Here is a 17,160-nt window from a genome sequence, read left to right as displayed (position 1 = left end):
TTATGTTTTTTGCAATATGCTCCTCATAGTCTCTTTTTGCCTGCCTGATCACAGTCTTGCATTTGATTTGCCACAGCCTGTGTTCCCTTTTACTAATCTCACTTGGACTGGTTTTCCACCGCTTAAAGGAGTCCTTCTTATCTTTTACAGCTTCCATTACTTTGTTTGTTAACCATGCATGCCTTTTCTTATGCCTGTTTGTGCCTTTCCTAACTTGTGGTATATATTTTATCTGAGCTTCTAGGATTATTGTTTTAAATAGTCTCCAAGCTTCCCCAAGGGTTTTGACTGTATTTACCTTTCCTTTCAGTTTCCTCCTCACATGCCTCCTCATCTCAGTGAATTTACCCCTTTTAAACGTGGTTGTGGCGGTCTTTTTGGGCAACTCCCTATTTATACAAACGGTGAAATCAATAACATTATGGTCACTGCTCCCAGGTGGCGCAATCACTTTTACATTTCTCACCAAGTCTTGGGCATTACTTAGGACCAAATCCAGGATCACCCCACCCCTGGTAGGTTCTGAGACCATCTGCTCCATAGCACAGTCATTGAGAGCATCAAGAAACTCAATCTCTTTCTCTCAATTAGAATACATATTGACCCAATCAGTCTGCGGGTAGTTAAAATCACCTATTACGACACAGTTTTTACGTTTAGTCGCTATCTTTAAGCCTTCCATCATATTATAATCGTCCTCTCTCTTTTGATTTGGTGGGCGATAACAAACTCGCATAGTTAAATTTCCTTTTGGGCCCTCTATTTCAACCCATAGCATTTCTAAAAGTGAATCTAATTCTCTGACCTCAGTCTTACTGGACCGTATTTCCTCTCTGACATACAGAGCCACCCCACCTCCAACCCTTCCCTCCCTATCCTTCCGATATAACTTACCGTATTTTTCGCTCCATAAGACGCACTTTCCCCCCCCAAAAAAGTGGGGGGAAAGTGTGTGTGTCTTATGGAGCAAAGGTACGTACCTTCCTCCGGGGGGGGGGGGCGATCCGCTGCCTCTGACTCTGATCCCGGCGCCTGCCTGCCAGGCTCCAGCTCTGACGCTTACAGCAAGCGCCAGGATCGCTCCCTCCGCCCTTCGATCCCAGCGCTTGCTTTAAGCATCAGAGCTGAAGCCAGGCAGACAGGCACGGAGAAAGCACGCCGCCCCCTCCACAGCCGGCGCTTGCGAAGCGTTGGGTTTGCGGAGGGGGCGGGTGCTTCCTTCGTGCCTGTCTGCCTGGCTTCAGCTGATGCTTAAAGCAAGCGCTGGGATCGGAGGGCGGAGGGAGCGATCCTGGCGCTTGCTGTAAGCATCAGCTGAAGCCAGGCAGACAGGCACGGAGGAAGCACCCGCCCCCTTCTGCAAACCCAGCGCCGGCTGTGGAGGGGGCAGCGTGCTTCCCCCGCGCCTGCGTGCCTGGCTGGGAGACAAGCGGCGAGATCGCTCCCTCCGCCCCCATCGCAAACCCAGCGAAGTGCTGCGGTGGGGGCGGAGGGAGCGATCTCGCCGCTTGTCTCCCAGCCAGGCACCTGCATCTAATGGTCCGGAGCATCTAATGGACCGAAAAATACGGTATATCCAGGAATCACCGTGTCCCACTGTCCCACTGACATCACAAAGAAGTATTTTCATATGCCATTTGTAGAGTTGTTAGGTCCCCTCACCCACCTGGCAGGGGGATTTGAGGGGGCGTTGGGCAAACTCTATGGTTAAATTGGGCTTAAACCATAGAGTTTGCCCCAAAACCAGGGCATCCCCAACGCGATGGTGTCACTTCCAGGTGTCATCATCAAATCAGGGATGGGGATGGGTTTCCCCTACTGGCCAACTGATTCACAAAGCGGAGAAGCCCCTGAAACGAGGGAATCCCCTGCTAGAACCTGGGGGCTGGCAAGCCACCCATTTGGCTTTACTGGGCAGCCGGGAGGTGGCAATATTTGTTGAGAACTTTTCTGAAGCTATCTGCTGATTCCCAGGGGTTTTTGGTAAAAAGAGCCCAGCAGGAACTCATTTGCATATTAGGCTACACCCTCCGGTGCCAAGCAAGTAGGAACTGTGTTCCTGTTCAACAAAAGCCCTGCATATTCCTATTCACAGCACAAAATAATACCTCCTTCACACATGCATCTAGAGGCACTCTTACCACAACCTCTGCGTTGTTTCATTGTTCAGTCAGGTGGAAATAATAATTTTGCATACATAGTTGCTCTAGTAATATACTTACTATAACCCAAAACGAGATCTGAGTCTACAAGGAGGGCAGTAAGTTGTTTGCATGATACCATAAATTCATTTTGAGAGGTATTTATGTATTTGCAATCTTTCATGCATTACTGGGACCAGTGTGAGAGACCACAGATGTGGTTGTACTAGTCACTTGTGATTACAACAGTATGCTTATACTGTTTTGCCATAACATGCTGTAACAATCTAGATTTTTTTAACACAGATCTTTAGAACCATACAGATACTCACTTAAACCATAGTGCTTGTGTACCACTGAGAAGTGAGGAAAAACTGTAACTGCTACATCTGTAAAAATAATGAAGCTATGCTGGATGGCAACTGAGTAGGGTCAGGTTTAATTAGATTACCTTGATTGGTATGGATGAGGAAAAGGTATGTTAATAATACCATTTCCAGAACAAAAAACCAAATTATTCCCCACCCCTGCCTACTGAAATGCCTAAATCAAGTCATCTACACACAGGTTCCAATTTTTAGGTGACAAGAGACTTGATTTGAGAAAGAGACACTATCAAAGTTTAAATGAGGCTCTGCTCTAAATACCAGTTCTGTCTGATTGGAAGAGGCTTGTATCTGTTAGAAACACAGCATTGTGGGGGTCTTCACTGTGTAACAGTCTTCTCTTTTTTGGGGGGCGGGGGTGTTTTTTTGTGAGTGTGTGCATATGAGCATGCCTGGAAGTCATACAATATGAATTGTATTATTATAATCATGGTACACACCGTGTCTTGTGAGCCGCCCTGAGCCTGCCTCGTGGGGAGAGCGGGATATAAATAAAAGCTTATTATTAAAAAAAAAAAAAAAAAGCTTATTATTAACTTCTGGCAACTAGGAGAGCAGATCTCCCCAGCATTCGCAAATAGAAATAGCAGCTTCACAAGCCATGCTGTAGGAGGGAGAGGAGAAGTGGCTGGAATGGCTGGAGGTCTTCTGCCATTACAATTCATCTCCAAGTGAAAGAGAGGTTCACCTGGAGAAAATGGATATTTTGGAAGGCGGAGTATATGGCAATACACCCCGTTGAAGTCCCTTCTCTACCCAAGCCTTACCCTACTCAGACTCCAGACCGAGGGTTGCCAAGTCCAATTCAAGAAATATCTGGGGACTTTGGGGGTGGAGCCAGGAGACATTAGGGGTGGAGCCAAGATCAAGGCTGTGACAAGCATAATTGAGCTCCAAAGGGAATTCTGGCCATCACATTTAAAGGAACGGAACACCTTTTCAATTCCTTCCTACCATAGGAAATAATGAAGGATAGAGGCACCTTCTTTTGGGGCTCATAGAATTGGACCCCCTGGTCCAATCTTTTTGAAACTTGGGGGGTATTTTGGGGATAGGCACTAGATGCTATACTGAAAATTTGGTGCCTCTATCCCAAAAAACAGCCCCCCCCCGAGCCCCAGATACCTGAGGATCAATTCTCCATGATTTTCTATGGGAATAAATCTCCATAAGAAATAACAGAGTTCCCAGCAGACATTTCCCTCTCCTCCCCCCCCCCCCCGCTTTCTTATGACCCTGAAGCGGGGGGAGGGCCTCAAAACCGGGGGATCCCCTGCCCCCACCTGGGGATTGGCAACCCTATCCAGACCCCATATCTCCAGGTATTTTTCTACCGGGAGCTGGAAGTCCTAATTAGAGGAGGTTTGACTCTTTCCCTTCCCAACATGATTTCACAACTTAAAATCACAGTCACCACATTGCTGTTATTAGTCCTAGAAAGGAAAAAGGCAGGCAAATATCCAAAGCTAATAATAATACAGGCATTCGTTTGGGAAACCACACAGCTGCAGAATATACAAAAGGATATAAAGCCATTGCTATTGGATTCCACCAAAAACACTGGCTTTATATCTTGTTTAATGGCAACATACAAAGATATAAAAATCATCAATTCATGTTTCATTTTTCTCTAGCAGCAGTTTTTTGAACTACATATCTTAGCAGCTGCTCCCTTTAAAAATAAAATTATGTCCATAGCAGACGCTCTCGTTCAAAAGAAAAATCTATGCAGAACTATGCAGACTACATACAAATAGGCTGCTGTTATAGGTGGCTTGGTGAGTGGAAACAAAGCAGTCTGTTTCCTGGAGATTCACACCATATCAATTCAGGCCCTCAAAATTCACAAGATTGTTACTTCACACCTATTAAGCTTGACTATTAAGCTTCACCTGCCTTCTTCAAGCTGAATTTATCCAAATGCTTCAGATTGTATCTATTAGCATCATTTGCTGAGCTCCCTGCTCCACTTTTCAGGGATAAAGGAGAAAGCTTTAATTTAGTTCCAAAGGCGCCAACTGTTTTATGAAATATTCCTTTGGAGGCAATAAATGTAAATCAGAACTACGTGAGGGCTTAGCATGGCACACAGCCCCTTCAGTTATCATAGACATTCAGTCCCACTATAATAGAAAGAGAAATGCCACATTTTAAACAATTAATTTGCTGAAATTGACAAACATTTCAGAGCAAGCCTGTACAATTTGCAGTTCAACAAACTGAATGCAAGTTAGCAGCCATGGATGGTGATTGTCAGAGACCAAATGAGCATTAGTCATTTTGATGCAGGCCTTGGGACTACAAAAATCGTCCAAGATTTTGTAGCTCTCGGGCTGCTTTTGGCCTGCTAGGACACAAGTGAAGTAGGCCTGCTTCAGAACCTTCAGCCTTCTCCCTTATATGGAAAACAAAAGTAGAGAAAGATTCAGCAACCGTTTTGTTAAACTGTGTCATATGGAGAAGCTTTTCATAGCACTTGCCTTCGATCATGTTTAGAATTCAAATCAGTATGTAAAATGACCCATCAGATCTTGACACCTGCTGTAAGATCAATGAATCAGCAAAACTGGGATAGCGATGCTTTCCCTTTCCTTCTGGGTTTTTTTTTTAAAACTGGGTTTTTTTAGCTACTTTTTTTCTGATCCACCAATATTACCTTCCACTAATTAGACACCCGTTGTGGTACAGTAGTTAGAATGTTGAATTGGGAATTGGAAGACCGAAGTTCAAATGTGACTCAGTCAGGCTACTCACTAGATTACCTTGGGTTGCTTATTCCCTCTCAGGCCAACCTACCTCATAAAACGGTTGTGAGAATAAAGTGGAGGAGAGAACAATGTACAATGTACATGTACAATGTCCTGAGCTTATCGGAGGAAGGACAAGAAGAAAGTGTGACAAATTGCTAAACTCCTCCTGACCCATTAAGACTTCTAGGTCAATTTCCAAATCTTGTCATAATAATTCTGTGCTAGCAGTCCTACCTAGAATCTTGCTGCTTATTATGCTTCTCTTTCTGCTATTACCCACTAAAGCTGAGGTTGCGCTTAATCCTGTAGGTTCGTCTACAGAAGAAAACAGAACAACAGTCTCAAAATAATTTCTGCAACAAGTTCATGGCTATACCACAACAAACTAGAGTCATACAGTATTTTCCTCTGAATAACATGAACACGTGAACTTCAGTCCTTCTCAGATACTATTAACAAGCTGCTGTTTCACATCCAAATGATAACTTATCTATTGATTCCACAGGGAATCAAGAGGGTGTCTCATACTTGAAACATGATTGTTGTAGGCTCTTTTCTACGTCTCAGGACGTAATTTCTGGTCTTTTTAGATTTAACAAATTCAAGATCAACCTTGCCAGCTCATCGTTTAATATTAATCAGTCATTAGCATGGTTCTCAAGATCTGGTGTCCTAATTAAATTCAAAGAATTGGAAATACAGAAGTATACATAAGCAACATAAATTCTTCCTCAAGTAGGTGTATATGTGTGAAATGCCCACATTTTTGACCCACATTTCATTTCTGGTTCTATTAAATCGCCAGCGCACTAATGCCCCTTTTGTTTTCCTCTTTGGAATGACACCGCACTGTTTCTCTGACCAGACTGGGATCTACTAATTGTACTAAGTGCTGAACCAGCGTCTCCAGGGTCTGTTTCCTTACCTTCCCACCCAGAAATATGATTTACTTGGAGCTAATGAAATACATTTAAATGTGTTAACTAGAATAAGTAAAAGATTCAACTAGGTGACCCCCATCTCCGAATCCAACCTTTTCTGGGTGACATATGGCCACAACCCCTCCCTTCCAAAAAGTTAATAGCAACTGCTTCAACAGAGAACTTTCCCCTTTCTTCAACATGACAGAAGTCGATAATCCCCACAGACCTCCATTTCCCTCCCCCTCTCTCATCCCACTTTTCTGTTGTCCCAGTGGTTTATCATCTCCAATTAGCCATCTGCCATGCCGGTATCATCATACAAAAGAAGTGCTCTCCCCTCCACCGTAACCCATCAGCAGGCCCTTTGTCTAAGCTGGCAAACAAGAATCAGACATCATTGTTCTCTTCTGAAGCTGCTGCCCACACAGAGGCCGCCAGTTCTGATTAAAACAGCAGGAGTGCAAAGGGACACTCCAGGAGTCAGGATCTGTGCCAGTAGTCCCATAGATTATCATGCATGTTCTATTTTCAGCTACTTAAAAATATTCAGGTCAAATTCTATTTTCTCTGGGGGTTGCACAGAGGTGTCTTTATATCTTTACCACAAATTCACAGAACATCACTAGAATATTAAGAAGCAGCATTGTATCATTACTAAGCAATCTTTCTACAGGTCAGAAGAAAGCATTCAAAAGCACCTTCTATTGAAACTGGCTAAAATTACTGCTTCCCATCAAATTGTTGTTACTGCTCCGTTTAGGCGGTTGCCGCACTATCACAAATCCACAGGCTCATTACTCATCAGACTGGATCTGTGCAGCGCCACAGACCTGATATGCACCAGATGGGCACCGGTGGGCATACAACCTGTGCCATCTGCACATAAGCTGTGAGTGTGATGTCCATGACTCTGTCAGAATAAAGTATTGGCACTGGTTTGTTCAGCACCACACTATTCCCAACCAGATATACAAGCTATACAGTGGCCTTGTACCAAGCCCAAGACAGCTTTGTGGCTTGCTGAGTACACGGCAGTCCTCCTTCTGTTGCAACTGGATATGCAGCAAAAAACAGGAGTCTTAATGAGTCCCCTGATATACCACCATTGCCTTCAGCTTGGTGGATCACAACAGGTGCAAACCTACTCCACAGTGGATCTTTCATTTACCATTAGATCTACTGGGTACCAGGACACAGCCAGAGTCTAGGTTATAGTGAGAAAGGGAAAACTTCAAAGAATCCGCTATACAATAACATGACCATCTAGATGGCAACATCAAGCGCACGGAATTCTAAGGTTAACATATTTCATGCTCTTCCAGAACACAGGGATGGGGAAACCTCTTGTAATATACCATTCAACGTTTTAGCGTACAGCTGGAAGCGCGTGACATAGGACCATAAAATTACCCTGTTTTGTAGGATTTTATGAGAAATGATCCAATAACTTCCCTGTATTCTGCTGAAAATACCAGTAATAATACCAATCAGACAAGTATCAGACAGGGCACAAGAAACTGATAAACTCCACAATTACTTACACGTTCCAGTGCCTCTAAACCGTGCACATGAGTGGCTGCTCATTAACATAGGAAGCCCTGCTCAGCAGCAATCTGGAACTGCACCGGGTCTTGCACGGCCTGTTGCCCATTTTAAGATTACAGCAGTTATGTTCTCCTTAGGATGTGAACTGCCCCACTCAATGTGTGTGTGGGCGGCCGGGGGGGGGGGGAATAGAGGGAACATTGTTTGCAACGTCTTAGAAAATAATGTTGGAGACATACATGTAGTGTGGTAAACCTCTCCACAAGCCAAATAATCTGCACATTTCTATACCTCTGAGGGTTCCGGTTAGTTAAATAAGACCCCTGAAGAAAGGCCATTAGAGAGCCAGTGTGGTGTAGTGTCAAAGTACAATCAGGACAATCCAGCTTCCAGTCCCCATTAATGCCATGGAAGCTTGTTCGGTGACATTGGGCCAGTCACGCATTCTCAGCCTAACCTGCCTCAAAGGGTTATTATGAGGATAAAACAGAGAAGAGGAGAATGATATAAGCCACCTTGGGGCCCTGTTGGGCAGAAAGACAAGATAGAAATAAAGTAAAGAAATAAATAAAGGAGCCAAGATGGCAAAACAGTTCGAGAAAGAATGACACGGCCAACACCCTGCACAAAAGCCAGGTTCTGACAAGCACGACCAGGGCCAGCCTGCCCATTAGGCAAATTAGGCACTGGCCTAGGGCGGAGCCCTCCTACCCACCCTGGCTCTCAGGCGATCTAAAGTGCCTAGGAGTGAAAACAGCGCCGTGTGTAAGCGCAGGAAAGCCGGCCAGACCAGCCAGCTCCTGTGTTTGTGTTCAGAGGAATCGTGCCCTTGCCACCACTGCCCTTGCCACCACTGCCCTTGCTGCACCGCTCCTGCTGCTGCCCTTGCCGCCACCGCTCTCACTGCTGTGCTCGCTCGCATGGTCCTGGAATTGCTGTGGCAGTGGCACGGCAGCAGGTGGCCAAGATGAGAGGTGGGGCAGGTGGTGGAGAGCAGGAGGGCAGTGGGGCATGGGGGCGCAGCCCCGCGCCCTAGGGCCAGCCCTGAGCATAACGCAATGGTATCAGTATTGTTTCTTACAAACTGTGCAATCCCCAGAAGAGTTTTAAGTCCCCCGATGTCATAATCAAAGGATATAACTTTGTTCAGGTTTAGGTGGGTAGCAGGGTTGGGCACGAAACACGAAAATGGTGGTCCATTTTGTTTCATGGTTGTTGGGGTGCCCGAATTGGTGGTTCGGTTAGTTTCATGTTTTTTTTCTATTTTATCAAACAATTTGTGGTTTGTTGATTCATTCATTTTGGAAAGGCACAGAACAGCCGCGAGTTGGTTAGAGATGCCAAACTTGTGCCAACTCTTCAGTGGACTCTCATCTACTTGCTTTCCAAGTTTTGCGCGAATTGGATTTCAGGGGGCCAAGCTACAAGCCCTCCAAAGCAGGTGCCTCCAGTAAACTTCTCCTAGGAGCTGGATAAAATCAAAAATACTACTGCATCACAGACAAAAAAGCAAATATACTGAATCACAGATTAACAGGTTTATTGTGGTGTAAGTTTTCATTGTCTAGAGTTTGTATCATACAAGCAAGGAGTGTTCTCAGTTAACAGTACTTGGTTTTTTTCCAAATGTATGCAAGTACACAGGCATAGAGAACAAAAATAATGTAAAAGGTCTGAAGAGATTATTGATTTTTGATTGTACTATTTTTGATTGTATTATTGATTTTTGATTTCAATACTGATTTCATTTGATTTTATGCCAATAAAGGCACTGACTGGCTGACTGACTGAATTGAAAGGGTCAAAATTTGTTAAAAGTGGGCCAAATGACATTTCTGTGCAAAGCTGAAATTGGTGCAAGAGTTAAAAAGTGGCAAATCATAAAAGCTTTAATATGTGATTCTTGCTAGCTGTAGTCAAATGATTTAATGCCTGTAAAGAGGGAGAAAACCACATGACAGGTAGATCAAATTTTTAAAACACTGCTACATGAAATGTGACATATTCAGATGGCTCACTAAACTGATGCTTTTCTATCAGTATCCCAAAAATCCCAGTGATGTTATTCATGGCTTTCCTAATAATAAAATATCTGTTCAGAGATCTATTTCCTTTACCAATGCTAGGCCTCTCTCCGCTATCTAGGCATATAAATTCTTAAAGTGTTCGCTACTTAATACTCTCAGCTAAATGGGAATGCTATATGCACAGTATCTTTTCTTTTTTTTGCAGCTGACGCATGAAGACAAGTGCATCTCTTTATTATCACTTACAGAAAAACCCTACAACAGCAATATCTATTCACTTTCCTTCCAAAACCATAGATTGCTTAAAATGCTAATTGTGCTTGTAGCAAAAGATTAGGTGTTTTCTATCAGCAAAAAGAAAGTGAGATTGAAGATTATGAAGAGTTAAAGCATTCTAAGTATCGCTGTGACTCTGAAACAGAAAATCTCACAATAATTCTTATGACAGCCTTGAAACGTAAATCAGATTGTCCAAATATTGCAGATAAGAAGCTGAAAGGGTGTGGTTTGTCTCAGGCTACCTAGTGAATTCATAGCTGATACCAGGGGTCATTTCATAGAAAAAGCTTTCCAGGAACTCATTAGCATAACTTATTTACATAAGTTGTTTGCATATGCCACACCCCCTGACATCACCTGAAGTGTGTCAGAAGGCAACGCCCACCACTCAGGCTCCACCCCAAAATCTCCAGGTATTTCCCAACTCAGAGCTGGCAATCTGGAGAAAAATTACTTCAAAAGCACAAAGAAAACAGCCAAGATGTTAAATGATTTCAATATCACAGACATTTATCAGAGGGCATGCATGGCCTGTCAAGTTACTTTTGGGGGAAAGGAAAATAGGGGACAGATGACAGGGAGAGATAGAGAAAGGAAGGAGAGGTGAGGGGGGTGAGAGAAAGGAGGAGAGAGAGGCTTCTCAGTCTGCACTCCACACACAGGGAAATTATCTGGCTGCTAAATTTGCAACAGTTCTTGAAACTAACCCTGGGTCTTGACACTTCTTTCTGGCTTACACCATTTTTCTTACATGGTTGATTTTATTTTGCACTAATTTGATTGGTCCAGTAAAAGGCCTTACATTGATTTTATTCTTGCTTCTGTAATTTTATTGTTCCAGTAACAAGACTGGGCTTTTTTAGTCTGCCTTTTTCTTATACTGATCATCAGAGTGTTTTTTTCCCCCTGCTCCTTTTATTGTTTCTGCTTTACCATTTCACATTGCTTCAACAGCTGTTGCTGTATGCCCTTCCCATCCTATCTCTTGGAGAGACAGGGCAGCCCACTTCCTCCATAAAGGGGGGGAAAGCCCTCCATCCTCTCTTCTGGGGAACTGACCCTGATTTGAGGAAATCTCCAGGAAAATCCTGGAGACTGCCTCCTGGGGTGCAGGGGAAAGAGACCTATCTCTTGGAGAGAAAGGGCAGCCCCCTTCCTCCAAAAAGTGTGTGAGGGGAAAGCCCTCAGTCCTCTCCCCTGGAGAACTGACCTGATTTGTGGGGAAATCTCCAGGAAAGACCTGGAGGCTGGCTCCTTTGCTGAGAGAGAGACGGGGGTGGGAAAAGAAGACATAGGTCCTGTTCACACAGCGTGTCGAGTCCATGTTAAACAGTTTCTGTTCCAAATATCTTTATTCCAGATATTATTGATCAGACTGCGATACTGCAATTTGAATCACTCCACGGTGAAACTGTCTTCTGCCGTCCACACGACATCACCATGCAGTTATTTTTTTCTTCCACTATTTTGTGCATGTGTGCATTATGCGCATGTACACGTGCATAGGTTAAAACATTATGCGGTTATGCGCATATCACTAAGTAGGAAAAAAAATGGCGACTGTAAACCGGATGTCTGAGGCTGTTTTTGTTCTGGGAAACCTGCCTCACAGAGTTGTTGTTCAGATCAAAGGGGGAAGAGGAGAGGGGAATGCTGTAAGCTGATGTAATTGTTGATGACTCCTCCCTATTAAACAGTCTGTCAGAGAGAGACTGTTGGTCTGAAAGGTCTCACTACAGGCCTCTGAGGCAGAACTCATTGGGCCCAGTGCTGACTACGGCTGCCAGATCTCCAGGCTCCTCCCTGCCACTAGCCAGCTGGGAAGCCCCACCCCAAGAGCCACAATGTGCCTTTAAATCTCTGCAAGGTTAGAAGAAGCTGGCAAAGAACTGCTTGTGCTTTGGAATATGTGTGTTTGTGCCTTTAAATCTCAGCAAAAAAAAGCTGCAGGGGGCAGGATGAGTGTGTGAGAGAGAACGCCAGCACAGTCCCTCTGTTTGTTTGGCATTCATTAAAGAAGTGATTGCATGGATAGTCAAGAGTTAATCAGAACCTGATTATTTGTGCAGATAGTAAAAAGTTAACTAGAACCTAGACTGCTCTGTTCAGTAGTTCTGTTTTCCTATGTTTGTCTGAAGAAGCTGGTTGAAATACAGCAGATTGCTACATACAGCAAGTCCTGTGAGTAAATTGCACTAGTGAGATCACAAAAGTATGGGGTTGCAAACTGTTCATTTTGGCTGCTTTGTGAGTGTGTGTTCACTTTCATTCAGTGGAAGTGCAACTGCTTGGGGAACCCTTCAAAGACAGAAAAGATGAGGAGGAAATGAAGACCATATTCATGGGAACTGTACTGCTATATTTTTAGTTATTTTAGAGAATAGGAAAGACTCCCAGCTCCACCCCCAAAGTCCCCAGGTATTTTCTGAGTTGGACCTGGCAATCCTAGTTTACACTCTTCACATGGGAACTATAATACACAGAAGAAATCTTTGTAGCACGTGCAAATCTCCTATTCCACAAAGCATGATACACAAAGCATGACGCAGCACACTGAAAAATAATTAGAAGCCACACTAATAGCCAATATTACAAGATTTTTAAAAAACTTACTTCCGGTATCAGGCCACTGGAGAAACATATAACCCTTTAGAATACAGAAAATGACCATACATTACAGACTTCCAAGAGAGTTGTGTGAATTCCAGTTCTTTGTGTTGACAACACTAGAAATGTTCTTTGAGAGGAAATTTCTGGATTAGACTATTTGGTTGTTTATGAAGGCTCTTTCTACTAAACTTTCTTCTTTGAACACACTGTTAATTACTCTTTGCTCCTTATCCCTCCCCTATCCAGCATCCTTTAACACTGGCAACACAGATTCTAAGCATACACAAAGCAAAGAGATATGTATCCCTAGATAGATCCCACAACCCCTTCACATAATTTTTTTGATTCTGCCAAACTCAGGCTTCCAGCCAGAAGAGAGCTGTTAATCAGCATTATTGTATTAATGTAAAAGCCTGTCTGTTATAACTACAAACAAATGAAGCTTTTTTTTTGAATCTATGAATTAATAATGGATTTTTATGTGAAACTGAAATTAGTGTTTTATACCTAACAGCATGCACAAAGGTACAATAGAAGCCTTTTGAACTAGTTACTTCCTTGAATACATTTGAAATACCAAGAAACCTTAACGGGACTTCTAAACAGGTTTATAGTTGAAATTATTTTGGTATAGTATTTCTGGTGGGGCAGTAAGAAGAGGAAATGGCTGATATGATTATTGTTTCTAGCTACATTTCTTATGAATAAAGTGCCATTGGGAAGATACTTACACAGTGAACGTCACAATCTAATCCAAAAATAACCTTCCAGCGGTGAGGCAAGTCAATGGACCAAATACTAAAAAGTATTGGTGTAGGAAAGGGCAGAGGGCCAAAGAAATGGGTTTAAGAAGGCACCCTCTAAACCAGGGGTCCTCAAACTTTTTAAATAGGGGGCCAGTTCACTGTCCCTCAGACTGTTGGAGGGCCGGACTGCCATTACTGTACAAGGCCGCGGGCCGTCAGTTCTCCGTCTTCTGCATCTCTCTCCCTTCCCCACACCGCACACCCCGGCCTGGGAACTCACCTCACCTCGGTATCACCTCACACTCTGTCTCCGCCGCCTCAGCCCAGTGCCGGAAGTGTGCGTTGCTAACGCGAGTTTAGGTTGAACATCACTTCCGGTCTGATTTTGCCATAACCCGGCGGGCCGCATAAACGTCCTCAGCGGGCCGCATCTGGCCCGCGGGCCGTAGTTTGAGAACCCCTGCTCTAAACTATTCACAGCCCAAGGGTACTTGCACTACTAAAGTGTAATGAAAAATCCATAATTGCTTGGCTTGTAGCCCTGTTAAGGCATTAACAGGCAAATATCCAGGCAGTTCAGGAGATACTTGTGACTCATGAGACATGCTCACACAGTCTATCCACATTATACTTATCCTCAGAGATCAAGGCATGTTTACAGAAAGGGGGTGCAGGCTCCCAGGGAAGGCAGTCAGGAGGCCTGTCAAGCGTTTCCAGGAATCAGCTTCTTGAAAAGTCTGAGCCACTATGGGATTGTTCTGCTGTTACTGGAAGAGCCCAAAACACTCTGCATGACTGCTGGTCAGGTTAAAGCACGATGGTCAGGCTAAAGCAGGATGGAAAAGCAAAGCCTTTCTAGCAACAAGCACCAACCTCCAGTCTGGAAGGGTCAAGCATTTAATCCCTTCCAATCTTTAATTAGGACTCTACAAAGTTGTCCGTAATGTTTCCCCAGCCCACCCCTGAAAGTTCTGCTCATGGAACTGGAAGGCATTACAGGAAGAGGAATTTTCTTTCACTTTCATCTGGACTTAGATAAAGCAAAAACAAGTCTATATGTGGCTGCTTCTGTTCAAACTTCTGCTGTTATGCTAGCACCACGCGACACAAGACCGCAAACGCCCATTCCCCTGACAATGAATTATATCTTGACATGTCCTCCATGATGACCTTCTGAAAGGCTTGCCTGGAAAGTTCACAGCAGGGAGGCTGCTCCATCTTACACACACACCAGTCAAGTCTTCACATTCATCCACGTCAGTTGCACTGGGGCAGGCTGGCTAGCTCAAAAGTGCACAAGTGCTAACAAAAAGAAAGAGTTGCCAAGGCTTCATCAAGAACCAAAGGATTATTTGCAAAGTGAATGAGATAAGGGAAAGAGCAGCATTTACAAAAACATACGATATGATGCAATGATGGGTTATACCTGGGTATGTGTGCGCACGGGGGTCAGATTCCACAATAATTCATTACGGTTATTTATTATGCTCATCCCCCCCCCCCCCCCCACCTCAATTTCTCTTACTGATCTAGCTAGTAATGTATTGTAGGCAGCAGCTCAAAGATGGCTTATATCTAAGCCTCTGGCTCCATCACCAGACCCAACCTGCGCATGAGCTTAAAAGGTGTGCTTTAGGCAGCCAGCGTGTCTCTCAGTTGTCAACCCAAAGCCATCCTTCACTACCCCATTCTGCTTTGATTGCCTCCTAGTTACAGAAGCGGGGAGGCCAGGAGACAGCAGGGAGCTCCAGAGGACGCAATCAACGGGTGACAACCAAGCCTCTTCTTGGTTTCTCCGAAGTGATTGAAAACCACCCCTTTCCTAGGAGGAGTAAAAAGCAGCATTTTTGTCTTGTTTAAAGCAAAAGAGAGAGCTGATTTCCAAAACGCACATGCCCAGGAGCAGGGCAGCCAGCAGGAGCAGGGGGGCGGGGGGCATCGCTCTGGTTTGCCTCCTCGAGCTCGTCGGCGGCCAGCAGCCCGGACCCTTGAGAGCAGCAGCCCCAAGCAGGAGCCCCCAGCCCCGAAGCAGCCCCGCGCCCAGCAAGCCTGGGAAAGCCGCCTCGCTGTCAAGCGCCAGGGAGACAGACAATGCCGGCTGGGGGGGCGGAGAGGGAGAGGCGGCTGCAGGGAGGCTCCCCCCCCCCCCCGCCACACAAAGCCCCGGCCCTCGCCGCCTTTACCTGTCCGGAAAAAGGCCTCCACCTCGCAGTCCGGCCCCGGCCCCGGCCCCGGCCCTTCCTCCGCTGCCCCTTCGGCCGCGTTCATGGCTGGCGGCGGCGGCGGCGGCGATCCCGGCAGCGGGGTAATATCCAGAGAGCAGCAGAGCGGAGCGGGGAGAGGGGAGGAGGCGCTCTCAGCAGCCAGCCCTGCGGGGCTCTGCCGGCGCTGCCCGCCCTGGGCCGAGAGGGGCTCCCTCCTCCTCCTCTCCCCCGCCAGCAGGCAGCAGCAGCAGCAGCCACAGAGGCGGAGGCGGGGCCGCCCCTCGCGCTATTGTTCCGACGCCCGCTCCTCTCCGAGCGCTCCCTCCCGCCCTCCCTCCGCCCTCGCCGCTGCCAGCCCCGGCCCCCCGGAGCCCGCTCTCCCGGGCCACTCGCGCGCCGAGCACCGGCCCTTGGCAGCCTCCCGCTCCCCACCAGCTCCGCCCGGGGCCCCGCCCTTCTCCGGCAGCCTCCCAGGTCCCCCCCCCCCCCCGAAGCCCCAGGCTCTTCTCGGCTCCCCCGGGGCAGCTGCGGGGGAGGGAGCCGCCCCTCCTTGCAAAAGCAGCAGTCGGAGTCCTTGCGTGATGGAACGGCTTTAACTGGATTTCTTAATTGTATTTTATCATACGGATTGTATTATTATAATCATGGCACGCGCCGGGTCTTGTTAGCCGCCCTGAGCCTGCTTGGGGGAGGGGAGGGCGGGATATAAATAAAACATCATCATCATCATCATCATCATCATCATCATCATCATCATCATCATCATCATCATCATTATTATTATTATTATTATTATTATTATTATTATTCTTCAATGTCCTGAAATGGGAAATGGAAAGCAAACAGGGCGGGGCAGGGGGGGGGGGAGAGGGAGACGGAAAGCTTCAGGTGCGTGCAGCCCTGCAGCTCGAGGTGGGGGGGGGGGGCCCAAGGGAGGCCTGGCTCCTGTTGAGTTTCAGAGACCGGGGAGGCGGGGGGGGGGGGGCTTTGCAGACGCCCGCTTTGGGCGATTGTTGCAGACTGCAGGATCAGTCGGGTTTCCAACAGCAATGAGGAGGCTTGACAGTTTCCAGAATAGGACCTGAAGTTCCATTTTTTGAGGATGCCCACAAAGGTTTTAGGTAAGGCGAGGAGAGAGTCCGGAGCAGGGAGACAGCTGCCCTTTTCTTTTCCCCCCCGCAGGGCTGTTTCTAAGGTAAAGCTTGGAGTCTATGGAAAACATTGATCGGGTGACGTCATCGCAATTCTGCATGGTATAAATTGAGCCCATCTCAAGATGCTTCCCCTTCGAAAGCCTGCTGCTGACTCCTGCCTCCCGCAGGGCCAGACCGCGTGGAAGCAGCCGGAGAGGCAATCTCACTTTTTACAAACTCCCTGGACAGCACCCCTGCCTCCCCCTTCCCTCACACTCTTGCCTCCCCCCACTGTAATCTCCTTGGGAGCAGAGATGGGTCGTTTCTCTCTGATATTACCCAGCAAAGCAACATGAACATTAATGATGCTTAATAAATACGTTGATTTCATTCAAAACTAAATGAAGATTATTCCG

The 17,160-nt window shown here is 46.0% G+C and overlaps 1 protein-coding gene across 5 annotated transcripts in view; it reads right to left on the bottom strand.

The window, feature by feature from the left end:
* KALRN (kalirin RhoGEF kinase) overlaps positions 1–15,675 on the bottom strand; it is an 837,912-nt gene extending 822,237 nt beyond the window's left edge. For all 5 annotated transcript variants that reach the window (XM_060262792.1, XM_060262795.1, XM_060262793.1 and 2 more), the window contains exon 1: positions 15,591–15,675. In XM_060262792.1, coding sequence (XP_060118775.1) covers positions 15,591–15,675 — 85 coding nt within the window. The remainder of the gene's footprint in view (positions 1–15,590) is intronic.
* Positions 15,676–17,160: the final 1,485 nt, after the last annotated feature.

Source organism: Heteronotia binoei, chromosome 21 (assembly GCF_032191835.1).
Source record: "Heteronotia binoei isolate CCM8104 ecotype False Entrance Well chromosome 21, APGP_CSIRO_Hbin_v1, whole genome shotgun sequence".
NCBI lineage: Eukaryota > Metazoa > Chordata > Lepidosauria > Squamata > Gekkonidae > Heteronotia > Heteronotia binoei.
The sequence above is the reverse complement of the archived record's forward strand: the minus strand, read 5'-3'. Positions and strand labels throughout refer to the sequence as shown.